This window comes from Micropterus salmoides, unplaced genomic scaffold, assembly GCF_014851395.1.
Source record: "Micropterus salmoides isolate LMB-PRFRI ecotype aquatic unplaced genomic scaffold, ASM1485139v1 Ms_hic_scaffold_1, whole genome shotgun sequence".
NCBI lineage: Eukaryota > Metazoa > Chordata > Actinopteri > Centrarchiformes > Centrarchidae > Micropterus > Micropterus salmoides.
The window spans coordinates 7033617-7061202 of NW_024040040.1; the positions used below are offsets into that span (position 1 = coordinate 7033617).

General features: G+C 40.6%; 2 protein-coding genes across 3 annotated transcripts; both read left to right on the forward strand.

Annotated features, from left to right (window-relative positions):
* Positions 1 to 374: 374 nt before the first annotated feature.
* LOC119900672 (protein downstream neighbor of son homolog) lies at positions 375 to 7882 on the forward strand. The gene is made up of 12 exons (XM_038715839.1): positions 375 to 903; positions 1863 to 1937; positions 2035 to 2235; positions 2324 to 2502; positions 3119 to 3194; positions 3352 to 3454; positions 3896 to 4004; positions 5395 to 5547; positions 5678 to 5876; positions 5990 to 6059; positions 6233 to 6363; positions 7290 to 7882. Exons 1-12 carry the CDS (start codon positions 475 to 477, stop codon positions 7428 to 7430), a joined length of 1866 nt encoding a protein of 621 aa, XP_038571767.1. The 5' UTR covers positions 375 to 474; the 3' UTR covers positions 7431 to 7882.
* Positions 7883 to 10117: 2235 nt separating this feature from the next.
* On the forward strand, positions 10118 to 27512 carry LOC119900680 (protein SON). Of its 2 annotated transcripts, none has more exons than XM_038715852.1 (20): positions 10118 to 10226; positions 11519 to 11743; positions 13174 to 13208; positions 13766 to 13953; positions 14314 to 14507; positions 15351 to 15556; positions 16033 to 16318; positions 16719 to 16912; positions 17498 to 17650; positions 17976 to 18151; positions 19126 to 19260; positions 19724 to 19810; positions 21105 to 21311; positions 22579 to 22689; positions 23937 to 24053; positions 25868 to 26015; positions 26268 to 26336; positions 26640 to 26755; positions 26876 to 26977; positions 27195 to 27512. In XM_038715852.1, exons 1-20 carry the CDS (start codon positions 10144 to 10146, stop codon positions 27270 to 27272), a joined length of 2910 nt encoding a protein of 969 aa, XP_038571780.1. In that variant the 5' UTR covers positions 10118 to 10143; the 3' UTR covers positions 27273 to 27512. The 2 variants fall into 2 exon arrangements, with proteins under 2 accessions (XP_038571780.1, XP_038571789.1); XM_038715861.1 differs by lacking the exon at positions 10118 to 10226 and adding an exon at positions 10237 to 10353.
* The last annotated feature ends 74 nt before the right edge of the window (positions 27513 to 27586 follow it).

A 27586-nucleotide genomic window follows, 5' to 3' on the forward strand; every position in this document is an offset into this window, starting at 1 on the left:
CATATGTCTCTTTTTCTTTAGGGAAGTAAAGAAATGTGTAAACTACGTGTTTTATTGTTGTGTAAGCAACAGCTTTAGGCATGGTGCCAATAGTTTTTTTAAAATTTGGTGCTAGCCCTTTCACAGGCTTGTTTTCCCCCAAAAGGGGGCGTGGCCGTGGAAAGTGACGTATTCCTGCTCTTATCAATTCATAGGTTTTATAGTAAACCAGAATAGACCATAGAGTGTGTAAAGCACTAGACATTACATTTAATTTCCAAATTTAAGAAAGATATGTGATGTGATTTTATGGCCTAAGTCATAATCTGACTCTATTTCCCAAAATGCAACACTAGCGGTACTCTTGACGTCACCACACTACGCGCCAAATTTGTACAGTGAGGAAGGCGCAACAACAAAATACCAGCGCGTCCTGTGTTTTTAACATTTTGTCGTTTAATTTCTGGTATTTTTGGCAAACTATTACTCTTCAGTATGTCTCAACAGGCAGGCTATTCACCCAGCTTCAAGCGACCGGCTGAAATTATGCGAATGAGGAGGAAAAGAGCCCGAAGCGAAGCCGGTGTCTTCTCCGGCCACGGATCCACCGGCAGCCCCGGACAAAGCGCCTCATCCCCGGACAGCGTTCGGCCGTTCTCCCCGGGGCCGCTGTTCAACCCCCAGAGTCGCTCCGGAGGCGGGATAAAACGCAGAAACCCGTTCGCAAATATTGAAAATACTTACAGTCCGAGAAAGAAATGCCTCGTTTACAACGACGACGGAAACGCAGAAGCGGCTGACAGATACAAGGTGAAGAAAACTTTGACGGAGGGAGATGAGGACATGTCCACAGAGTGTCGAGGAGTTTTACCTCTCAGACTGACCCAGGTGGAAAAACACCAGCACCGAGATACTTCCAGGAAGGTTGGCTCTAATAATACCTACACATGAAATTATAATTGTGTAAAGAGTCTTTGTGTTGGAAAGTGGTGAGGACATAACGTTAAGGGCTCAGATTATTGTGGAAAGATACACTTTTATTTTAATCGATTAGTTGTCAACTATTAAATTAATCGCCAACAATTTTGATAATCGATTGAAGAAACAATCTCCAAACTCTCTGATTCCAGCTCTTAAATTTGAATATTTCCTGGTTTATTTCCTTCTCTATGACGGTAAACTGAATATATTTGGGTTGTATTTGGGTTGTAAACAAAACAAGACATTTGTAGATGTCATCTTGGGCTTGGGGGGGGGGGGAACATTTTCTGACATTTTATAGAACAAACAACTAATCAATTAATCGTCAAAATGATCAACAGATTAATCCATAATAAAAGTAATCGTTAGTTGCAGCCCTACTCGTTGCTTTTCAGACGTGATGATGCACAATCAATATTGGGTTCACAGGGACCAAGAAGATATTTTAACACTAGTTTTAAGAAATATTCAATTCTGAAATATGAGTCCTCTCCCAGACTATTTCGAGCATTAAACACTTAGTTTCCTGCATTCAGGATTTTGCATTTTCTGTACCTACATGTGTTTTTGTTATTTATTTATATATAAGGAAACAGAAAATTCAGTTGGCAGGTGACAATTCAAAATATAAAAATATTGCAGTAATCTGTAATAAGGACAATGCACATTTGTTTCTTCTATATTTAATTTGCATTGCATGTTTCCTTATTGTGCTAATGAACCTTTCTCAAAGCATTTTCATTTGTTCTTCAACATTTCTTGTTGCAGGCTATTTTTTGGAACCTCTTTAACAAATGCTTTCAGTATAAATGACGCCCATGTGTCTAGCAGATGGAAATATATGTGTGTTCTTTAAAGGCTTTATTTTTCCTCAATGTGAGTTTGTCTGTCCTCTGATGTAGGAGAGTGTCACTTTCAGCGAAGATGACTCTCTGTTTGAAGAAGAGGAGGAAGACGTTAAAAGTCCACTTCTTAAGGTAGGATTTTTTTCTGTGCTTTTATTTCTCATGCCTGTCTCTCGTTCTCCTCGTCCAAAAACGTGTTAAAAAAATCCCCTTCCATCTCTCTTCCCAGAGTCCTCAGGCCATCGCTCCCGCGTCCATAGCTCCTCCCATGTGCACAGAGTACCCGGCAGACTGGAGCCTGAAGACTCGCCTCCTCTTCACCTCCCCGCTCTCCTTGTCCTGGGCACAGCATCCCAAAGCCCAGGAGGAAGCTCTGGGGCTCAGCCAGCACTGCAGAGCTCAGTTCAGCACTCTGCCGCACAGTCTGCAGGTAAACATTACTGTGATAATCTCTTTTTCATGTGTCGTGTCATGTTGAGTCACTCACTCAGTGGATGATCTCCGCCCCCGACTTGCAGGATCCCAGGTCCTGCTCGGAGCTTCGTTGTGCCTTCCAGCAGAGTCTGGTGTACTGGCAGCACCCCTCCCTACCCTGGATCTCTCTGTTCCCCAGGATCAACGCTGAGAGGAACTTTACTGGGAAGAGCACCCCATGGGCTCAAGATACAGCACTGCAGCAAAGTCTCATGAGTGAATGGTGAGGCTGGAGATACTGGTTTCAGACACAAATTGCAATTTTTTTTTTTTGTCAGCTACAGCAGAAACATCTGCTCTGTAAATCACTTGTCCTCAGAACCCAAAAGGGAGACACTTTTATTTCATGATGTCTTTTAGTTTTGCATTAATAGACATAGTTTAAATATGTGGTAACGGGTGCGCGTTTTCATTCCCCCTCTCCTGGAAAACATTTGTAGTGTGTCACTCGCGTGTTAACATTAAAGGTGACAGAACTGGTTGTGTTAAGAAGGAAAAGAGAGCTAGAGAGAGAAGTTCAAACTCTTGCTCCTTTCTCACCGTCACACAGCTGACCAATCACAGTAAAAGTGAACGTGAATGGCGGCTTGTCTGTTTCAGAAAGTTACATAATCTAGTGCAGTGTCTGACATTAGTTTCACCTGCAGCATTAATAACACTGCAACAACACGACAACGGCGGAGATACCGCTAGATCATCAATGCTTCCGTAGAACTTCATAAAATTCTTTCAACTTTGTTTCAACACATTAGTTTCTAACGTATATCAAACACATAATTTAGTGCAGGTTTGTTTTTGAAACATTTGATATATTAACCTTTTCTCTCTGTGTTCTTTAGGTCAGTCAGTCTGTCGTCTCTCTACAATCTGTTGAAGTCCAGACTGTGTCCTTACTTCTATCTCTGCTCTTATCAGGTAAGTGTTTGTGGGTTTTAGGTTATGTTTTATTAAATAACGATACAATGAGGTAGTAGCGTGCGTTGCTGTCTGCCGTGGTGTATTTTTTGATACTACCACTGAAGGGCATTTTCACCGCAGTTTTAATGACCACAAAACTTTTCTGTTCTGTCAGTTTACAGTGTTGTTCAGGGCAGCAGGTCTTGGGGGCTCTAGCAGCATCACTGCCTTCATTTCTCCTACGACCAGAGGGTTCAGAGAGGCAATGAAGGCCGAGGGTGAGTCTTAACCAAGGTCGCTTCTTTTCACGGCACTAATCCTAAGGCTAGGAGTCATCAAAATGTTTCACACATTCAAAATCCTACACCTTATGTTCACAGAGACATAGCTGAAAAATGTAGCTCAGGAGCGCCTCTCTGTCTCATGTTATCTGTTTTTATAATTCATTTTGATTATTTTGCTTCTTAATTTAAGGCTGCCGTGTTCTCAGTTGTTCTGTAATGAACTAATGTTATGTTCTATAAAGTGGACCCTGAGCATGACTGCTAAATTTCTACAAAGGCAAATGTCAAATAGAAAATACAAGTAACCAACCAAAATGCATTTTACTTAAACAAAAAAGAAAAAAAATAATGTTAAAGATTGATCAGAAGAGTGCCAGCATCATTAAGACATTGAGACATTGCCAGCTCTTACATACATATTGTGTATCTGTTTAGGTATAGAGTTCAGTCTCCCTCTAGTGGAGGAGAGGAGGAAGAGCAGGGAGCAACAGAACCTGACAGAGTCCCAGGGAGAGGAGGAAGAGCCCAAGGAGAAAGCGCAGGAGTAAGTGTGTTTTCATTTCATTCTCTCTCCACTGTTCACTTGCACTGCAGGGTCCAACATTGTGGCTAGTGAGTAGGGCTGAACGAATTAGGAAAATAATCTAATTAAGATTATTTTTTTTACCAATATTGCGATTTGTGTTATAATGAAATTGGGTGATGCAGCCATGGTGGAGAAGAAGTATCAAATTTTAATAATATGAGAAAGATAATTTTAGAGTCAAGTCTTGGCTTAGTAATTAGCCTCCGATGCCGGTAAGCAGTGCACTGGCTGTAACTCGGGACAGACTGGGCCTCTTCTGGGCAGATATTTCCTGAGCTGACTGGTGGCCGTGTGTGTGAGACATAGGCGCCGATCGCCACAATTTGCTTGCCTTACTACACGTGCATGTTGTGCATTTTTCCTGTCTGTCAAAGCGGCGGATGGCCCGACGATTTCACCCACCAAGTTACTGCTTTCATTCCCTGTGTAACACTAAAGTTTCTGTAGTGTCAGCTTCTGTCAAACTTAAGGCCATTGTGCAACAACAAGTCAAGGTACAGCGTAACGTGCCAAGTTGCTTCGTCTGCAGACTGCTTTACTCTTGGGTGTCATGTGACCAGAGTGTAAACGCAGCCTTTGCGATTAGAAAATCTTAATTTTATCACATCGCGATATCGCAAATGCAATTAATTAGGGCTGAAACGGTTTATCAATTAAATCGATAAAACCTTCCAGATAAAATCTATTTAATAAAATGCTTCAACAAATTCTTTGCATCGATGCTTCGTTTAATCCATGTAACTATACAGCACAGTGTTTCGCACGGACAAAAACAAAACTTATGTCGCCTTGGCAACAGCACGACGGCAGCTGAACAGAAAGGTGTTCTGCCAGCGGACCACAGAAAGGTAACGGCAACTTTAGCAATTAACTGAAATCCTGATTGATTGTTTAGTTGAAGGCGAGCCAAAGTAAGCCGCAGTCCTCAGCTGAAAATGTGCACACGTGCGTTTGTTGTTCTCCTTTCTGGCCCGCGAGTTGTAACGTCACAGTCATCCATTAACTGGGTGTCGGGGAGCGCCGCCACCAAGCAAAAGTACTTCTTAAACGACGCATCGATGAATCGTTGAAATAATCTATCGAAGCTTTGAATACTAAAATCATCGTTAGCTGCAGCCCTACAATTAATCGTTCAGCCTTACTAGTGAGTATTCAGATTTGCTGTCCACTCAGTAGATTACCATACTACGAGATCAATCAACCTGCATCATCTGGGAGGAGGACTATACTGAATGCACGAGCTAAAGAAGAACCGTATTTGCATGCTGTATGAGCCAAACCTCAGGTCTAATAATGATGATTTTGGTGGAGTTGACATTTATTATCATTGTAATCATTTTACTTGCAGGTGTTCTGAGCTGAAAGAGGGCGAGGACTGTCGGGCAAGTGATGAAGGAGGGAATGATGGCTACGACGAAGATGAAGACGGCAGCTTCTCCTGGCTAAAGGAGATGGGAGTCCAGGACAAAATCAAGAAGCCAGACAGCATCTCCATACAACTGTATCCTCTCTGACACTGTCAGCTGTCCTGTTTGTGTTTCGTTCCGCTTTGCTCAGGCTCCTGCAGATAGCTTTACGCCCAGTTTCATGCAACACAACAACCAGTCACAGCTCCTTGACCATTGGCGTAGTCGTAAGGAAGGTCACGCTGTGTCGCTGGACCACAAGCCGGAGTCTGTGGTGTGTGTGGAGGGCTCACACACTTTCACCCTCATCAACTTCCTCATCAACTGTAGGAGTGTGGTGGCTTCAGCCGGTTCCCAGGCTGGCTTACCTCCGACGCTGCTGGCTCCCATCGCTTTCAGAGGAGCTGCAATGCACACGCTGAAGGTATGGCGGCAAACGCGCGCCATATACACGCAGTGAACACACACACACACACACACACACACACACACACACACACACACACACACAGCCGTCTGATTGAGATTGTTTTTCAGGCCCGCAGCGTGAATGTGAAGACCCAGGTTGGTTCCACCTTCCAGAACATCAGCAGTCTGGAGGTCACAGGTACAAAACTGCAGGATCTTGAATCTATAAATATTCATAAATATTTGCAGCCCATGTTTAATATTTCAACTGAACCCAAAGATGGCAGAAGGCTATGCTGCCGTTTGAGGGCATTAGTGCAGTTTTTAATGTAATTAACTGAAATGTTTTATTTATTTTTCCGTTTCCTTCAGGGCCTATCCTCCCCTCCTCTCTCTACACCATCACAACCCTCCTTCGGTCTGCACAGAAAGGAAACTTCTCAGCTGCTCTTTACACACACACACCTACTGCTGTCATGAACACACACACCGCCGAGCAACAGGTAAGACGGCCACATACAGTACTGTGCAAAGGTTTTTAGGCAGGCGTGAAAGAAATGCTGTAACGCAAGAATGCTTTCAGAAATGTAGATGTTATTAGATTATATTCGTCAATTTGAGAAAATGCGAAGCGATTTGCCAATAATATGTGCTGTGACCAGCCTTTGCCTTCAAAACAGCATCGATTCTTCTAGGTTCCCTCCCAACAGTCCTTCAGTGGATTTAGGCAGCCTCAGTTGTTTCTCTCTCTTCATGTAATCCCAGACAGACTGGATGATGTTGAGATCAGGGCTCTGACAATCATATCTGAAATTGACATCAGGCGAGACTTGACAGTACACCGATGATCTGAAGTTAGGCACCGTCTATAAGGTGGTTGTAAATTGCCAATTTCAGATATTTCTCAATAGCATTCTCATTTATTTACTTATTATTTTATCAACACTTGGCACAAACATTAATTTCATCTGAGCTTCCTCACATTTTATACAAAGCCAGCTTATGCTGTACGGCCCAGGAAGCTGTTCAGACCTGTATCTTCCCATTGTTTAAACCCAAATTACTGTCTTCACTATTTCTTTCTACCTGAATCATAAACAGTTTCAAAGCTTCTATTGAGCTCAGTTTTGGGCTTCTAAAACTGCGGTTTAAACACAAGTTATGCTTCAGTATTTGATTAATTTAGCCTCATGGTTTCAATTTAGTGTATTATTTGAGTATAAATGGCATTAGAAAACAACACGGCACAGAAAATGAAGTAGCTCAGATAACTTTCGGTGTCGGTCCTTCCTCTCCAAAGCATAAATCTGAACACTGATCTGTGTTTTTGTCTGTTGGTAGGAATGCAGTGGTATGATATGTCTCTATTACATCACCTAGTGGTAATTCACTAAACATGCACTGACTCCAGCTGTCTGTGTGTTTGCAGGATACTGGTGGGTCGGTGGACCTGTCTGGTTGTGGTCTTCATCCTGCTTCCATCCAGCAGCTTCAGCAGCCCTCTAGCCTGGGCAAGACCGCTCTGACTCACATCAGCATGAACAACTACAGCTACACCTGGAAGAACTGACGGAGGGAAGTATCGGTGACAGTGTGTGTTCCTGGAACTATTAGCGCTCTGACAACTAGAACGTGTGCGACGGCAAAAGTGTCACTTTACAAAAGATGATCCCAACAGACACATGAAGTCAAACCAGCGCTCCTCTGAGTTTATATTTCTTTTAAAATGCATTTGTAAACACATTTTATTGCTTTTAAATTAGTTTTTAAAGCTGTGCTCTCGTTTATGATTGGTTCATTCTGAATGTATTTTTAATGTAGATAAATACAATCTTAATTTGCTTTTTTTAAAGTGCATTTCAATTACTTCAAATTTGTATTTTGGATACATTTCTTTTTCACTTTTTTTTTCAGTGCAACTTTTATCATATTATTAAATTACTGGTGCGTTGTCACATGTTTTGAGTTTGTATTCCAGGACTGGAAGGCTGCAGAAATAAACACATTCTCTGTGTGAATTTAGTTTTTGCCGCTTGTTTTCTTATTCATTCTGTGGAGGCTGCATGTAGGCTTTCTGAAGTCCTTGTAATTGTCTCTCTTGTCCTTTGTCCTCATACTGTCTGGTCCCAACTGGGGCTGGGCAATATGGCTAAAAAAAAAATGTTATCATGATCATTCAGTATCGATAAATATAACGATAAATGTCAAATCATTGTTTCTGTCAAGTTTAAAGGCTGATTTTTGCGTCCGAGTGAAAGTTGAAGAAACCAGATGGTTAATTGATATGAGGTAAAACATTCAAAACAATTATGATAAAATCTTTTTTTCAACAAATATGCAACAGTAAAATGAAGTAAAATCTTTTTTCAGTTCCTTTTCCTCTATAAAATAAATATCTTGTTAGAAAAATAAGTGCTAATTTGTGATTCAAATGAATTCTATTATATATTTATTGAACATTTGTTACATTCTTATGTTTTATTGCCCAGCCCTAGTCCTAACGTAAATAAAATCTAGCAATACTTTCATCACATAATCATAAACTTTATTTATGCTACACTTCGTAAAACAGTTACAAAGTGCTTCACATGGTTGAACACAAATTAAACTCATTTAAAGACAGCCAAATCAAGCAATCTAAAATGACCAAGTTAAAAAGAAATAAGATTCCACAACTGTGTTACAGTTATAAAGGACATATAAGACAAGACAGAAATAGAAGGACGCACTAAAGTCAATAAAAGGCTGTTTTGTAAAGGTAAAAGATGTCCCTGAACCTGGATGGTTTCTGATTGATGTTGACATCAGTATGCAAGTTTCATTTAAAATGATACCAAGAAGCTCAGCAAATATTTATTTAGCATGGTGGTAGCAATTCACATGACAACAGATATAGTACAGTAAATGAGCTGCAACACAGGGTGAAACGCTGCAACTGATCCGTTTCTCAGACCTCTGCCTCAAGGGAAACCGCAGCAGCGTCCTCAGCTGTTTGGAGAGAGACGTGAAAAAGGATGTCCCCAGACAGTGTCCCATCCAAGTACTAACCAGGCCTGGCCCTGGGCATGTTTTCTGTTTGTCGTTTAGTATTAAACGACAATTTTGCGCATCATTTATAACCGACGACATGTGCATATCACAGCAGAACAATCACATTCAATTCTTAGATTCATAATGACCTAATCTGGCCTTTAAAAGGGCGTCACTTTGTGTTGAAACGTGCTGGGGGGACAGACGGCTCAGATTGGGGTGTGATGAAACACTTAAACGATGCACAATATGGGGTTATTTTAACACAATTTTGTAGAAATATTCAATGCTGAGAAATATGAGTGGCCGTTATAGGAGTCATCCCCCAAAGAAAAAACACTTATATTCCTGTATTCTGAAGAAACCTTTCTGCATCTATTTGTGGGGGATATGTCTTTATTTATGTAAACGGAAACACAAAATTCAGGTGACAATTCAAAATATAGTGCATTAATCAGTAGCTTGTATTTTACAGTGCACATTTGTTTCTGCTATATTTACATTGCAAATAAACCTTTCTTTCTCAAAGCATTTTCATATGTTATTTAGCATTTCTAGTTGCAAGATATTATTACATTGTGGTATCCAAAATTTGTGCATTTGACTCATAATAGTTCAAATTAGCACTGAAGCAGCAGGACAGAGGGTCAGTGACCCCCTAAGGGGAGAGCAGTGACTGGTGGTTATGTAGGGACTGAAACCTTCTATAGAATTGCCCTTGTTTTGTTACCTCAAATTACTCCTGTACCCTTCTATGGGTTTGACCTTTTACTTTGCAGACTTACACCCTTCTCTGGTACCTAACAGATACCTAAACATATCCTATATAAGCTTTGTTTGATGTACAGAGAGACAGAGTGGCCATCGGGCTGGGTCACTCTCCAAGCTGCTGCAGAGCTTGTAATTGATGCTGAACTCCTTGATTTAATAAACTTTTATGATCAAGAACAGTGTCAAGCGGGTTTCTTCTCAACACATCATCGCAGCATTATTGTTCGGGGACACCACAATATATTCAGTACATTTTTTACCAATGCTTTCAAAAAAAAAGAGATGGAGACAAAATTAGCCATATAAAAAATAAGTGGTGGGGACGCGTCCCCAGTGTAAAACACCGATGACAAATCATGATATTTAAAATCCCTAACTTTGGTCAACGAGGGCAGCGCTGGGAGGGGAAACGGTGACACCCGGAACACAGCGGGCGACTAAACAGTTCCTACCGGACCGGCAATTAGGTGGCACACGCAAACATGGCGGCCAACATAGAGCAAATTTTCCAAGATTTTATATTGAATAAAATCAGAGAAATTGAAGACCAGAATGAAGACAAAGCGTATGTGTCTGTTGTGTTTTGCATTATTCTTAGTGATGGTTAAATATAGTCAGCTAGCTGGTGAGGAGAACAGAACAAAGAGGAAGTGTTGCCCCGGCTACCATTAACGTTACCACACAAGCTAACGGTAGCTTTACAAATTATATACATTTATACATGTGAATACAGCTGGTAACGATGTTTTTAGAGGAGCTGGCGAGGTGTAAATAAAGCTGAGAGTAGTTCGTTAAGTGGGTAACGTTAAAGAAGTGCTGTTTGTATTTAATATGACAACAATGATTGATTATGTTGAACCGTTTTACTGGTTAGCTAAGTTCGCTTTTATATTGTGCATGTACGGCTGTCAAACTGCAGAAATGTGTTTCCTCTTCGCGAGAAAGATTATTTCTTGGCCTCCTCCCCCCCTTTTTTCCCCCCCACACACAGCGATTCGTGTGTGTTTCTGAGAAGTAAAGTCAAGTTTTCCTTGAGATAAGTCCTGAGGAATAATCACATAATAAACTTTAAATTAAATATAAATCTGATTTTGTGTTGCATTCCTTCCCGAGAGCCGCTGCTTGTAGGTTTTATTGAAGGTTTGTTTGTTATTAAAATAATGGATAACTTGGTAGTAATCCTGAAAATCTGAAACGTGCATCAGAGGGTCTGTTTCAGGTTTTACAACTCTTCGTCTTCTGAATACATTTCCACATTTAAGCACATGTTTCCTGTTATTTGACATTAGGACTGGGCGATAGATAAATTTTATTACCATAAAACATTTCAAATATCTTGATATATTATTCTATCATGTACAGGGATTGGATAGGTCTGAGAAGAGATCCCCTCACCGCAAATCTTATTTCTTTCAAGTGTAAGAAACCTGATGCTTAATTGTGGTTTTAAACTTTTCTTTATGGTCCGAAAAAAATACTTGAACAAATCTGAGGTAGAACATTCCCAGGGCTGGGCAATAAAACAATCATGATAATTATCGCAATATAGTTTTCCTCAATAAGAATGTGAAACACAAACAATGTAGAACTTGATTTTTCTCATGCATATTTGTTGAAAAAAGATTTTATCATAATTATGTTGAATGTTTTACCTCAGATTTGTTGGTTGATCCACTGTTTGGCATGAAGTGTTTGTTCTGACCATAAAAAAAGTTTAAAACCACAATTAACCATCTGGTTTCTTACACTTAAAAGAAACAGTAATCTGACATTTATTATGATAATTATCACGTATCGTAGCCCTACACGCCCAACTAAATAGTAATATCTCTTTTTCTGCCTCTGTGTGTCCATCAGTGCCGCCGAAGGAGTGGATGCTGGCGATGACATGGATGCAGCTAAGACTGCCGCTTCAGAGAGAGACAAGCGGGAAGACTTAAAGGGCAGTGGTTCGCAAAAGAAACATAAGAAGCACAAAAAACACAAAAGTAAGAAGAAGAAGAGGAACCGAGAGAGGGAGGCGAGGGAGAGCAGTTCAGAGTCTGGGGCAGAATTGGAAGGACAAACCAAACATCAGTCAAGGTGACGCTTAATACTCTTATTCAAAGTTCCTCCCCTCCATTTGACTGAGTAATCGAAACCCCCGGTAGAACAAGGTGGATTTATTTATCGGGGTCGTATAATAAGTTGCAGCTCCGTCTGTCTGTACTTTTGGGCTCTGTGTGATGCTCGGGAGATGGGTACCAATGCCAATTGGTGATGTTTCCAGTGAGGATGCTTTCTATTGCTCCTTGGGATTTTGGCCCTCTTCAGCTTCCTTAAGAAATACAGTAATTTATTTTACTTTCTTCACCAGCGTGAGAGGACCATGTCCGGTTCATGTTGATTCCCAGCAACCTAAAATCGTTCACCTGCTCCACCTCAGCTCCACTGATGTGGACAGGAGCGTGCGTCTTCCCCTCATTGTTCTTGACATCAACGGTCAGCTCCTTGGTTTTGCTGATGTTGTTCTCTGAGCACCACTCTGCAAGATTAGCAATTTCCTCCTGATATGAAGTCTCATCGTTGAATAATATCCGGCCGATGATGGTGGTGTCGTCTGCAAACCTGCACAAGAGACTTCTCTCCATGTGGGTGGGGGGGATGCGGTCGTGAGTGTACAGCGTGAACAGGAGGGGGCAGAGCACACAGCCCTCCACACTTAATGAACCGTTTTTACTGCTGGTTTGACCCTTTTATCAGCTGGGTGTAAGTGGGCAGGAGAAGCAGAGAAATATGGTCTAATAGATGAAAATGGGGACGGTGGAGCGCTTTTTAGCTGCCAGGAAAGTCTGTGTAAACTCTGCTTGTTGAGTGCATTAGCTTGATCTAGGATGTTGTGGTGCAGCCAGGTCTCAATAAATGAGGGCAGAGAAGTGTCTGATTTCCTGTTGCTGAGTTACCCTGAGTCTCCTTCATTCATTTTATTTTCCCGCGACTGGATATTATCCAGGCTGGAATATGTTCAGTGGACAGTGTTGAAGAAGACTTGAAACAAGCAACTGAGACCATAACCTCATTAGGAAAGTGCTTACTGAGGTAATAAATCAGGTGAGAAGTAGGTTAACTTTGTCCTAGACTTCTTTACAGTCTGACTTTTTTTGCAACCAGTGGAGTCGCCTCCTGCTGGCCGTGAGGAATAACGCAGGTTTAAGGCACCAGCAACAGCATCAACTTTTCAGACCTGGATTCCGGCTTTTAGTGACCCTTTTGGTCGACCTCTTTGGTAGTAAATCTTGATTAGTACGTCGTCGGGAGGAGGATTTTATATTTGATCCAGGACTTAATTGGCACCCCTGGGTCTAACATACAAACGTATGTATGCAAATTTTGTCTTGTAAAGTTGTGTAAGTGGTTGGGTTTATCATGAAATCTTTCTGTCATTGTGGACACAAAAGTTGGTTTCCTCTCATTTTACCATTAATACCCGCTTTTCAAATGTGCCTAACTCAGGTTTTATCTTTGCTTCATAGAAGAGGAACACCAACGGAGACGAATAAAGAGCAAGGTAAGTACCAGTACCCCCATGGAATACTACTCTATCAAAAGTCACAGCAAAATCTACTGAAGTCCTTATTGTGAAGAGTGTGATACGACTTTATTGTTGACATACGGTGTGTTCTCTTAAGGACACTGTTTAATAAACCTTAATAAACCAATTTCCCTAAGACCCCTAAATCATATAATTATCAATACAGGCTCATCTCAGAAAATTAAAATATCGTGGAAAAGTTAATTTTATTTCTGTAATTTTAATTAAAAAAGTGAAACTTTTATATATTCTAGGTTCATTAAATATAGGAGATGTATACATACATATGAGCTGTAAACTGTAATCATCAAGATTAAAACAAAAAAAGACCTAAAATATTTCACTTTATGTGTAACGAATCTAGAATAAATGAAGGTTTCACTTTTTGAATTAAATTAAGGAAATAAATGAACTTTTCCACAATATTCAAATTTTCTGAGATGCACCTGTACACGATCTCAAGAACTATACTCTGTATTTCTGTTGTACGAAACATGCTGTACTGGCACAGAGCTGCTGAACTGTTTGTCCAGGTGAGAATAAGGAGAGCAAGTCCAGATGCCACAAAGGGCGCTCGACAGGAAAGAGGAAGAAGAAGAAGAGAAGGCGGAAAGATGAAGAGAACTCATCAGATTCCGACTCAAAGCAGAGGGATAGTAAATGTGGTCAAAGCTCCTCGCCAAGGCGACGAGAGGAGTTGCCTGATATCATCCCAAAACAGGTAAAAACACCAAAAAAACGATCATCTGCGATTTCTGTAGGGTTTTCTGTAGATGAAATATGAAGGCAAACTTTGTGATACAGGATAATTGAGCTCACACCACCTTATAAATAAAATTGAGTGTCAAAATAAAAAGTTTGATACTTACTGTATCATTTATTTATGTATTAAAATATTCTTAGATTTGTCAGTTAGCTTTCTACTGTTCTGTGCTGCTATTTGGGTCTAACTTTGGTGGAAGGTGACTTTGTGAACAGACTTCTGCCCTCATAATATGATTAATGCAAACAGTATCGTGTACACTGATAAAATTGACATTAATAACATAAAATACTAACGATACATTGTCTTTCCTAACAGGACAGCTCCAATAAAGGAAGAGATGAGGAAAGACACGGCAGCAGGAGTTGTCGTTCCCGGTCACGGTCGCGTTCCTATTCTCACTCACATTCCTGCTCTGTGAGGAGGAACTCTCACTCTCGTTCTAGACACCACCGCCGAAGATCTAGGACTCGCTCCCTATCCAGTTCACACCGCCACAGGACCCGGTCCAGGTATGAAGGAAAATCTTCAACTGAATGTTTGATTTATGGGAGAAGTGTAAAACAGTAAGGGGATAGTTCAGGATATTTCTAGTGGGGCTGAATGAGGTATGTATTAACTGACGGCAGTCCACGCACCCCCGGTTTGGAGAGGCAGATAGTTGTACCGGCAATGTACTGCTGTGGAGAGGGTCAGCGTTAAAACTTACTTTAGCCACCTAAAAGAAGGCCCACCGATAAAATTCATTTGAAGTGTACGCTATATTTTGAAGATTTTTAGCACTTTACCATGACAGCCATTTCCTCAGGAAATACATTTAGTCAACTTCTGTATACCTATGCCAAGCACGACTTGTTCGCATTCTGGATAACGCCGTGGGAAATCAGCTGTCGGTGGGCCTTTTTTACTTGGCTAAAATATGTTTTGCTGCTGACCCTGCCCACAGCAGTATATTGCTTCTTCTTTTAGGTGGCTAAAAGACCTTTTGCTGCTGACCCCGCCCATAGCAGTGCATTACTTGGTTTCCGTGCCAGTACAACTCTCTGTTTGTCCAAACAAGGGCCACGCTGACCGCCATCTACTGCAGGTGATATAAACAACTCATAAAACACACAAAACTCTACCACAGTTATGATCCCAATTTGCAGGGAAAGTACGATTAAAGTTTTTTATGTGTACGGTGACGTTACCTTCAGCATCATTGTCCAGTTCATGTGACATTAAGGTGGACAGAGATTTGCTGCCAGGGAATGTGCTCATTTTTCTTCTCCACACGGTGCTAATGTTGGTCTTAACATGTTCAATTTTGATATTGTTTTATCCTGCCATGATCTGGTTGATGTGGCTGCTGGTAGGTCCTGCGAGAAGAGGGGAACTTTAGATGAATCCATAGAGTCCACCCAAGGTCCTTCAAAAGGCGCCCAGGCCCCTCATCTGGCCTCCAGCCCTACCAGAAACACAGTAGCCGTGGAGCTGACAGAGTCAAGCACCGGGCTGCAGAACCCTAAAGAAAGTGAAAAGCCAGCAGAGGAGAAAGCAGAGGACACAGCACAAAAACTAGGTAGGACCTGTTTGATGACGTTGTATTTATACTGTTTATTGTGTCCAGTGCTGATTTCAAATTCGTTTATTGACCTGAAAGAAGCCTTACAAAGAGAGAACACAACGAAAGTGTGGACAGCTGAGGGGATTGAAACGAATTAAGAATTGAATATTGCCCTGTGCTTAGTCCTTGCACTCACATGTCTTACTCTTTTTGACTATTCCTAGCCATGTTAATGATTTTATCTTTGTCCAGGCATATGGAAGAAATAGGACCAATATGTCTCAACAGTGTTTTGTCGCCTTTCTATTAACTAAGATGCGATATGGTTTTATTGTTTATAAAAAGTGTCATGCAAGTAAAATCAGTTTTTCTAACTAACTTTGAACCTTTAACCATTACAGTTCACACAGACAAACCTTTAAAATAGGTCAATTTAGTTTTTCAAGATGTGTCCAACTAATGTTTTTTGTTGTCTAATTGTAATGCTCCAGGTTCTGGCGCATCCCTGTCCACACTGAACTCCATATCTACTGAACCAGACCAGACCACTGAGTCCAGCTTCCCTCAGCTTAAAGCATCGGAACATCCCAGGTCCTCTGCATCTCATGTGAAATCACCAGCAAGGAAGAAGAGGAAACCCTCCAAGTCCCCACAGAGGAAAAAAGACGCAAAGTCATCAACGAGGCAGAAAAGATCCATGTCGCCATGTAGGAGCCACAGGCGGGGCTCCAGATCCAGATCCAGGAGCCCTTCAAAGAACAAGAGATCACGGTCGAGGTAGAGTAACTGGGTTTTTTCTTTATTAGCATCTCCTTTATCTTGTTGGTGTTTTAACTAAATGGTTAGTGGTACCAATAATGTTATTTTGAATATATGGTTTCATAAATTATTTCCAGGAATTTATTCTTTTTTTTTTTGCCATATACTCCTTTAATAAATTATCAGGTATAGCTCAATAACAAAATAAAATAAATAAACAAAAGGCTTCACACAAATACACACACACACATACTGTGTTTTTGGACAAAACAATGGACAACAAGATGTGAAATAGGGGCAGTGCAGAACTGGTGATCGCAGGAATATTATATCTGGCCATTGGAGGGGACTTCATGTACAGAAATGGTCGATCATATGAATCATTACAAATGAATTGATCTACATGTTGTCTGTGCAGGTCAGGGGGCCGGAGGTCGCGGAGGTCACGCTCACGGTCGGTGTCACGGGGTCGGAGGAGGGCTACATACAGCCAGAGGGACCGCTGGAAACGAGAGCCAAGTCACTCCCCTGTACTCATCCTCCGCAAAAATAGAACCCCGACCCGGAAAAACTGCAGTTCGGGAAAGAGCCCTCAACGCATTAGTGAACTGGGTCAGTTAATATGCAATCGCTCATTTGAACGTTATACACCAACTGTTGTGCTGTTTGTTCTGTTTCTTTCATTTGCATTTTGGCATCATTGTTTGTACAGAGAGTTTAGGTGTCATGAAAGTCAATCACATATTTCTTACTACATTTCAATGTCCACAAACGACTGAAGATGTGACGTGAAGAGCTACTTGTTTCAGATTTTAGTTTGCTTTGCTCTTGACATCACAGCTCTGCCAATTCATAGCATTTGGTACTTTTTAGCCACTCTGGCTTGGTGAGGAGGGTGATATCTTGTGATTATCCACACCCTATGTGTACATTTTCAGATTTTTGTTAAAAACCTGAAGTAAAATCTGACGTATCTTTGTAGCTGCCATTGCAGTTTTGATTTAGAAATAGCTTTTTTATGTAGTTGGTCTCTTGTCTAGTCGTCTGTGTATGTAGCAACTGCTCTGCCCTCCAAAAACAATATACTCTAGGATAATTAATTTGGTACAGTCACAGTGTAAGGAAGACATTCTGTAAACGGGATAGCACCAACACATTTCATTCATTGACTCCTTTATTGTGTTTGTGTTTCCTCAGATAAGGATCAGTTGTTGGAAATAGCCAAGGCCAATGCTGCTGCCATGTGTGCCAAAGCAGGAATGCCCATCCCTGCCAGCCTGAGGTCCACAATGCTTCCTCTGGCTCTGCCAAGTATGGCCATGAATGCTGCTATGGCCAGTATGACTGCTGGTATGTTTTTGACTCTTGTTTCCTGTTTACATTATGTTTTTTCTGAAATGATCAGTCAACCTTGTTGTCCATCTCAATTTAACAAAGATCTTTTTACTGTAATTTAACCTTCTTGACGGTTAAGATTTGTTGAAACGGTCTCAGAGAGGTGTTGGGTCATTTTGGAGGGGTTAGGTCGAGCTGCTGTTTAATTGTATTCTGTCATATTGAGATGTGTATTTAATATTATTTAATATATACAGTATATTACATATGTCAAAATAGGTAATAAGTCGGTCAGCTTCTGAGACTTTAATCTAACTTTCTCTGTGTCTCTTCCTCATAGCCACCATGACAGCAGCCTTGTCCAACATGGGCACCCTGTCCTCACTGCTCCCACTGCCCTCCATTACCAACAAGCCACCTCCAGCCCCTGCTCAATCCAACATAGCTGCATTGGAGGAAGTGAAGAGGAAAGTAGCGAAGCAGGCCAACAGCATCAGCATTAAGGAGTTTACTGATGTAAGGGTATTATACATGTGAACTACGTTACAGGAGGTTCACTGCACACAGAAAAAATCAGTTAACTGTGTAGTGGTAATACATGTAAATATATATTTCTACATCTCATCTGTAAGTGATGTGTTTTTCAAGGCTTAGAGGCCTTTAAGTTTCTGAAAATCTACCTGTGATGTGAATTGTAATATGACAATTTATACATAGAGATTGTAGGGATTTGTCAACAGGTAGAGTGGAGTTTAAGAAGGTTGTTGAGGTGGGAGGGGCCCTGGTTATATGTGAGAGGATGTACTGGGGTTTGTCGAAAACTTTGATGTAGTCTCAGCAGCAGAAAGGGAGAGGGATTGGCTTAGTTCAGCTTTTGTCTTTTCAAGTAGTTTGTATAGTATAGAGCTTGTAAATGCCAAAAAATGCCCTTAAATTGCACAGTAAATTCAAGGTGGCTGACTTCCTGATGAGTGTAAGGTACGGCTTCAAGAGGCTTTTTCTTGAGGAATAGGCATGATACATGTGCCTCCCAAATTTGGTACATCCAGGTGAAACAGAAAGGTGGGAGCTTTTGTTTTGAAAATCTGTAAGGTGCGCTTTCGAGCCATTTTTCCACACCCGTGCAGGAGACCTACATCAGGCAGCAAGTTCCACCATGACTCAAGCGTCACAATCACCGATTGAATTTGAAGACCGAAAATAAAGAATAATAAGAAGCGATTTTAATGGGGACCTCACATCGGTCGCTGGTTGGGCCGTAAGGATTGTACCAAGTTTATTTCATTGCGTTACTTTTCCTCTTCTGTGTACATGTCTGGGCTTGAAACTGGATTGTGTATGAATTGAAATCTTAATGCTCTGGATTTGATTAGGTAAAAGAGCAATTCCTCACTAAATCTTGTGAAGGCACTGTAGGTTGAGGTTGTGGTAAAACAGTGTTGCGTAAAGACAGTGCTGAATTTGCTGTGTGTGTGTGTGTGTGTTTGTAGAAATGCAAGATGATTGTGGACAGTAAAGGAGAGCTTCCGGTTGCAATGCCTCATGTTTCGGACGAAGAGGATGATGGGAAACCCTTTGGAGGATCAGCTCTTCGAGAGCAAAAAGCCATCAGCTTCAGCATCAACGTAACATTCACACACGGGCTCCACTCCCTCTTACATGAGTTTACATATTACTGTGAATGACAGTTTGCTCTCTTGGGAATGTGTGGTAAACCCTACGTAGAACACAGTTTTGGGGTATATTATAGCTCAGAAATAAAAAAAAAAAGTCGCAAAATAATACCCCATCTTTACGTTACTGCTCCCTTATTGTTGACAGAATGTAACTCAACCTTATAAAACCCTTTGAATATTAACTTGATCATAGTAATGCATTTATTTCAACTTGTTTGTGGTCAGCTATGATTTCCTGCAGAGTAATGCAGCATAATTTAGTTCCTCTGTTTGAGGTGTCTTCACGTATGATTTTAACGCACACCTGCCAGCCAGACAGTCCATTCTTCTTCTGTGTTAAGTGGGTGAATACTTTATTGATTGAATTGCACGACCAAAAATAATCACCACTCTGCTGCCTTTTTCCCCCCAGAACGCGACAGTCCGTCCATCAGTGCGTAGTGACGCAGGCATGGCGAAGGAGTTTCCTGTCTCTTCAGGATGCCAACATCGTAAGAAGGTTTGAACAAGATGTGCATTACATTTGGATCTTGTAACTTTGTTTAGAAGCTTTAAAATCGACAAGGTACTTCACAGTGGAAGAAGTTGAACTGCAGTAAATCACCAACCATATTGGCCACAGTTAACTCAGCGTTTTCCTGCTGTAGATCTGAGGCAGGTATTTACACGGCAGTACAATATGTGTACTAGACACTAGTAACTAGTAAGGTAACCAAACGCTTGTATAAGGTAAGTCTTAAGTCAACTATTCTCCAGTTCAGGTAAAGGGTTGACACACAGCCTTTTAAATAAATTAAATTTAAATGTGTCACAGCAATTATTCCAGTGCAGTATTTTTATTAATATCATTACAGGGCAGTGCAGTGCAAATTAGACACTTTTAACACCCTGCTATTTTCTTTTTTTCTAAAAATTTTTTGTCTCTTTTTAACAAGATGATTGACTAAAATACTGAAATATTAATGAGACAAGGTTTTGATAAATGATTTTTAAAACTAAATTGTTATATTAATCAATTATTAGACATTGCTTTGTCATTATTTGGCAAATAAGATGTTAGAGTAATTGAATTATTGACTGATCAAAAACTTTATTAGATTAATTGATTAAAAATAAATATAAAATATAATAAAATTAAAGTAGAGAAGAAAGTGAAAGGCACTGAAGTACCAATGAGGGTGCAATTCATATAGCAAGTGAAGGAGTGGGGAACCAAATACTATTTTACTAATTTTATATTAAATTTTCATGCTCTTATCTTTTTTTTGTATTATTCTTTACACTTGTTAAAGCACTTTGTAACTTGTTTTTGAAAAGTGCTCTACAAATAAGGATTATTTGTTCCAAATTACAAGAAATGAATTAACCATTCACGAAGGTGCATCTGTGTTGCTGTTACGAGAGCTACAAATTATAAATTTCAAAGTGATTCTGTCCTCGCTAAAAGTTGTTGCAGGCAAAGTATTTTTCAGCTAGCTGATCATTATATTCTCCAGTATTGCATTCTCCGAGGAACAGACAAGTGTTTGTGTTTGGCTGAGATAAATATTTCGACTGCGAAAAAAGAACACAAAAATACAAACTTGAATGTAAATACCTTTGTATGTTTCTTAGCTTTGTAAATACTAAATCAAATCTCTGCATAATTAGAGAAAAGATTACTGACATAAACCAATGTGAACAGGCGCTTAAATGTACTTTTCCTCTACTAGGTGGTAATAAATAACATACAAAAAGGTCACAGAACAATTTGAAAGTGTTTTGTGAGTAATGTAATGTGTCATACTGTCCAGGAGGGCGAGGCACTGGGCGCCTACGGAGAATGGGTTCCGGTTGACAAAACCGCAGACAAAGCTGCAGCTGCCTCCAGAAAGACACTGACCGCCGTTCCCACAGAGACTGCCGCCTCATCATCAGGTGAAACGGCGATAGCAGCTGGATTACCAGAGGACGTCGAACAGCCAGATAATGACAGTGTTTTTCCTGACCCAGTACTGCAGGTGAGAAGTGGAATTATAATGTGTATCTGGTGTACTATATAGATGTACTGTGGGTATTCAATTAAGTTGTCATAGCCGCATTTCCACCAAACGTACCTAGAACTTTTAGTCCCAGGAACTACTTCCCAAGGAACTGAAAGGTTCCTTCAGTCCACTGTCGTATGTGTTTCCCCTGCGGTCTAAAGACCTGCGAAGATTATGCAATTTAGTCCGCTGACACTGTAACAGCACAGTAACCATGGAGGAGATTCAGGTTGTGCTGCCTCTGATCATGATTTATTGGTTTGCAAATGTGGTCACTGAGTCAATGGTGGATTCAAAATGCCTGAAATGCTAGACTTAAAGCGAGTAGTCTTCAAATTTTCAGCAGCCCCACCCCCCAAAGTTCCACTACTTTTGGAAAGTACTATCCCCCGAGCAGGCAGCTCTTTGGGGGGTAAAATAAAGTCCCCGGAACTTAATTTAGACCCTGGTCCTCCAAAGGTTCCTAGTTCCTGGCTAAAGTTCCTGCAGTGGAAACACAGCTTATGATTAAAAATCATGAATGTGAAAATGATTTATTAAACTCAGGGCTCCAAACTTAGCTCAGTTAAAGATGTAATATTCACCGGTGAATCTGTCAGTACACAGATAATGTGGAACAAAAATGCTGATGCACTGTGGATGTGAAAGGCTCTTTTTGATGCATGTGTATTGTGGAATAGACAAAACAAATGTCAGGATACGTCACTCTAAAAAACGCAATGAACAAATAAATGTAGAGCGATTTGTATCTGTAATGCTGGATCTGTAACTGTGCCAGAGTGATTTGTAGCTCACGCATTTGTGGATTTCTTGTGAAACATGATAGGAAAGTCTCCACACAAATAGGTGGAAGATTCACAAATATATTTCCATTTAATAAATGCTAAGTTACAAATGATACACGAATTGTTATATAGGAGCATTGACATTTACAGATACTAATCACTACATTTATTTGTGCTTAGATTTTTACAATCTTGACGTGATCTTGATCTGTTTGTGAATACTTATGAGACTGTTCTAATTCCATAGAGGACATGAATTTGAACCTGAAAATTATTCTGTGCTGTGGGAGCAATTACATTTTGATGGACTTCCAAGGTTATAACCAAATTGTTGGTTGTGACGGATCCAAATCATCGCTGATGTTCTCTCCCTCTTTCCCTCCCCTCAATACCATTTCTCTTGTCACCCCTGATCTCTCTCTCTCTCTCTCTCTCTCTCTCTCTCTCTCTCTCTGCAGCCAGTAGATATCTCTCAGGCTGTAACTGAGAGAATCAAAGCTCAGAGGCGATTGGCTGAGAACCCCTATGATGTCAGCGCCATCTGTATGCTCAGCCGGGCCCAGGAGCAGGTATAATACACACATTTTAAGGACATACACTCAGAAAAACTAAATAATATAAAGATAATGATCGAACTGCACCATTCAATTGATTTAAATGTCTTGGCACCTCTGTCATCTTCTTTTTAAAGATTTTGGCATTATACATGTGCCACAGAAATGTCATACATGTAGGTGAAACGTGACACAGGGGCTGCTTCGTCAACTTCGCCAACATGCCACCGCCACGCCGTTAACTGAAAACTCACAAGTTTTACATCACGGCCCCCAAAATTGAGGTTACTTTGCAGAAAAAAGCCCTTAGCCCTCGTGCTCGGGCCCTAATAATCCATGTTTATGTAGCAATACGATGGCAAGTAATTGTTTTTGCATGTAAAACAGTCAAATCTATCAGTATTAACAAAATAATTAGTACAACATGCAAAATAGACTGGATTTTAAAATATTAATTTCTAAATCTACTTTTTTCTTTTAATGTATGGCACTACAGGTGGTATTGTACTACAGATTGCTGTTGTATGGATCATTGTGGTGGCAAATAAAAATGGACCCTATTGCACACGGAAAACAAGATGAGCAAAGTTCTTCACAATGTAAAACACCAACATCGTTCCTATGACAAAAACTGTCCACAGGATTCCCAAACCGTCGGTGCATAGTGACGGGGACAGTCCTGTGTTGCCTCTAACACATCCCCCCCTGCACTCAAGCCTGGCCACGAGGTTACCAAAAGTGCGCTTAGCACCGTCGCCCCTGACACACTGGACATTTCCCACCCACATACTGGTTGCATTTCAACACATCCTCACTTTCATTACTTACATATATAATAATTAATAACAAATGTAATGTTTAGAGGTATTATTTTGTATACAAACAGGAAAGGAATTAGTTAAAAATGTCACCTATGGGGAGCTAAATTTGACAGAATAAGAGACACTGTTTTGTTTTTGTTTAGATGAGGTCAGATAGTAAATGTATTTTGTGTGGAGGTTGATGGATCTCATTAGTGTTCTGTTAAACTGTGATGAGGTTCATGATGTCAATAACAAACAGCTACTTATTTTTAAATAGCTCTCGTTACTTCAATCATCTGGAGGGAGTAAAGGATGTTTACCTATTAATGTGGTCTGTTGAGCACTCTCTATTTAATTGGATGCTCAGCACTGCATTGCTGAATGTTTCCAGACTGTTTCCTTTTAGATCTGATGCATTCACTGACTGTCTGATCTAATCGACATGTCCATTTTTGATAGGTGGATGCTTGGGCCCAGTCCAACACTGTTCCTGGTCTTTTCACTGGTACGACTGGAGCCCAGATCCTCAGCTCGGAGGAGCTGTCCACAGGTGGACCACAAGCGTGGCTGAAGAAGGTAAGACAGACACGAAAACAACATACACAAACAAGCAGATGTTGCAAAAAAATAGCATATACTGTAAATAAACAGACTTTTGACGTATTGAGGTTTCTGTGTTGCTCAGGCCTGCTGGTCAACACTAAGAGGTACAAGCTTTGTGAATTGCAACAACATGCTAAATTACCCACAGCTTTGTCACTGCGCCTAAACAATTTCAGCAAAGTAGGTATTCGGAAGTGTGAAAATACAAGTTAACTCTTTCTGTTACCAAATACTTTTAGTAAGAAACCATACGTGGTCTTCAGCAATTGCTACACTGTCTTTAAGTAGCGTTATTCCCCATTTTCTGTCTCAAAAATTTCCTACGCACTGCAGTCACCGCTTACTCCACTACAGAGCAGTTCCCCTTCAATGCCCTGTAGCCTATGGCTAAGTCTTGAGCAGGATTTGAGGAGGATATCTGTTTACTCTCAAGGGCAGATTCACAGCATCAACACTTGTCACCAGCTGAATATGGATTTAAGTGGGCCTTGCGGGAACCATTATTACCTAGACATTAATAACATTGTCACGCTTGGAGTAGACAAGATAAGTACCTGTCTGTATGAAATTTAGGTATCTTAATTTTCTCTCCCCCTTCCCAGGATACATGTTTTCTTGAAATAGTTTGCATTTATATGTGTGGGCACTATGGTTGTTTATCGTTTTTAAATGTTTGAAATTTTACGATACCAGTTCCAAAACCAGTATCCTTAAAGTGATACCGATACTAATAGAGAACTTCATTCGATACCGTGCATAAAATGCCTCGTGTTGAAGCCATAGTAGTTGATTGGTAGCCTATTATTATTTGTATTGTTGTAATGGACAAGCAAGGTAATCTATTTTATTTTTTTCTTCTTTCAAATAACTATTACATAAAAGTATTGGGAAATTGTATCAGATCCTCATCCTGATTAGTTCATCCTCACAGGTATTATCATACAGGGAAAGACAGCTTTTTTTTTTAAATATATTTGAATGAGAGAGGAGGAGTGAAACAGTTAAGTAACCAAATAATTTGTGGGAATCAAATTTAAGGTAATTTTTTGATACGTATGTTGACAGTTAACAAACGGAAAATTATTTGAACTTTCGATCAATAAACTGAACTGAAAGATCTCCGCAACCTCCTCTAAAAACAGTCACAAGTATAGGATGAGTAAAGAGTCTATTTAAGCAAGTCACTTAACTGCACTAAAGGAAAAGAGAGTGCTGCACGTCCAGGCAATCAAACCAACTGCACCTGAAGCAGCTGCAGCTGCAGCCGGAGGCTACATGAGTATAATCAGCTCATCTGACAGCGTTTGATTGATGTGATGGAACGCAGCGGTCGATCAAAGACAAGGGATGTGAATAGCAAATAAAAATGTACAGAGAAGTGTTAAATGTGTTTGCTGCAAGCAAAACTATGCAAACGCTAATTTTTTGCTGCCATCTGGTTACAAAAAGTATCGACTGAAGTACTGGTTTGACTGGAGACGTTTCGATTCTACTCGATGCCGGGCTGTTTCAGTCGATACCATGGTATCCAGTAGCAATATCCATCCCTAGTGGGCACACACACAAAGGCAGTGATAGATAGATCAACACAGTCTTGTGTGGTCCAGGATTTGTCTGATCTGTTTAAATTTGGTCTGATATTTTGGATTGTGGTGTGAGGTGGGAGTTTCTCTTTGTATTAGGGTGAGGATTTCCTTATTTCCTTTCAACATCATATTTGTCACCCCCCTACTGCTAATGTTTTTCTTGTCTTCCCTCTGTCTCACTGTGTCTGTGGTCCTGGTTAGGACCAGTTCCTCAGGGCAGCTCCAGTATCTGGGGGTGTTGGGGAGTTCCTGATGAGAAAGATGGGCTGGAAGACCGGAGAGGGTCTTGGGAGGAACCGCGAGGGTACCGTGGAGCCAATCATTATCGACTTCAAGGTCGACCGCAAAGGTCTGAAGCCGCTGAATACTCACTTCTTCTTAATTAAGTTTCCCTTAGTGAAATAATTTCCTCACTGAGGTGAGGCTGCAACTACAGCAAATACTGCCTCACAGTTCTACCCTCAGTATCACACTGCTCATTGCACAAATCCCATCAACCATCAACCCATTCTGATTGACACTTCACTTTAGGGAGATGGTGTTAGATTGATGATGATGGCAACAATGTTAAAGTAGTGATGAGGATTTCTATGTGTTTCAGGACTAGTTGCTGAAGGAGAGAAGCCACAGAAGCAGACAGGAGGACTGGTGGTGACCAAGGATCTAATGGGTAACGGATACACGGCAAACATTGTCTCGACATATACAGTGAAAATAGTCTGAATCCATAACGTCTACTCATACAAAAGCAATTGTATCCTGAATGTAATGTCCATATCGTCACACACAGGACTGTGCTTATTACAATCCTGCGACAGCCACAAATACCGGATTCATTTCAAATTGCCTGCCTCCGCTTTGATGTTAATGACATGTATCAATATTCGATGAATCAATTCGACTAGATTATCCCCGGCAGTGTGGGATGTTTGTGTGCCCCTTCATCTCATTCTCCCCTTTTATCTGTGTGCAGGGAAGCACCCGGTGTCTGCTCTCATTGAGTTGTGTAACAAGAGACGGATAATGCAGCCGGATTTTGTCATGGTTCATCACAGCGGTCCCGACCACCGCAAGAATTTCCTCTTCAAGGTGAGTGTGATGCTGCTGCTCAAAAGTCCATTTGATCAGATCACTGTTCTCATTCACATGCTGTTTTTATTCATTGTGTCCTCTGATGGTTAAATTCTGACATCTGATCGTCTGATCCAGGTCACAGTGAACGGAGTGGACTACCAACCCCAGACAGCCAGTCCCAATAAGAAGCATGCCAAGGCCATGGCAGCTACAGTTGCCCTACAGGCTCTAGGAGAGGTAATATATATTGATCATCACCTGCTATTAGCATGAGACACCGTAAATCTGAATAAAGTACCAGCAGTTGAGTTGCATGACCAGATTTTTTTCTGCACAGTTAATGCAGCTTTACGAAACACTGAATTTCTGTGCCGACCATTTAAAATCCTTTTTTAAAAATGTGTTTAGTCATAAAATACCGTTTATAATAAAATGTGTTTTATTTTGTTCCTAGGTTCCTGTTGATGGACCAGGACTCTACACTGGCCCTGTCTTCACTGCTGCTTCTACTGGCCCCCTTTTCTCTACATAGACTTACACACAACAGTATTATATTCTACATCGTTCATTTGTGGGACACTGACAGAAAAAGTCATTGAATAAGCGGTCTGCCGATGCCACTCTGGTGGCTTATTTATATACTAAGAAATTAATAATATGCTAGACACATGACAGTGAGAATCATGAAGACAAGTCTGGCTTGAAATCACACATCTTTGTATTGAAGCATTTGTGATTGATTTTATACCCACAAAAGTACACTTTTTTTTTTCTTTTCAAGTCAAAATGTTCATCATAGGGTTGTAAATATATGTTTGCCAGGTCGTTAGGATTGGGAAAGGGTCT

Bases quoted from the DNA above. Each gene is read 5' to 3' on its own strand.
- LOC119900672 (XM_038715839.1), top strand. From the start codon at position 475: ATGTCTCAACAGGCAGGCTATTCACCCAGCTTCAAGCGACCGGCTGAA. The intron at 4,005-5,394 runs GTAAGTGTGTTT...TTTTACTTGCAG, and splicing joins CCCAAGGAGAAAGCGCAGGA to GTGTTCTGAGCTGAAAGAGG. The intron at 6,060-6,232 runs GTACAAAACTGC...CGTTTCCTTCAG, and splicing joins CAGCAGTCTGGAGGTCACAG to GGCCTATCCTCCCCTCCTCT.
- LOC119900680 (XM_038715852.1), top strand. From the start codon at position 10,144: ATGGCGGCCAACATAGAGCAAATTTTCCAAGATTTTATATTGAATAAA. The intron at 13,954-14,313 runs GTAAAAACACCA...CTTTCCTAACAG, and splicing joins CTGATATCATCCCAAAACAG to GACAGCTCCAATAAAGGAAG. The intron at 16,913-17,497 runs GTCAGTTAATAT...GTGTTTCCTCAG, and splicing joins TCAACGCATTAGTGAACTGG to ATAAGGATCAGTTGTTGGAA.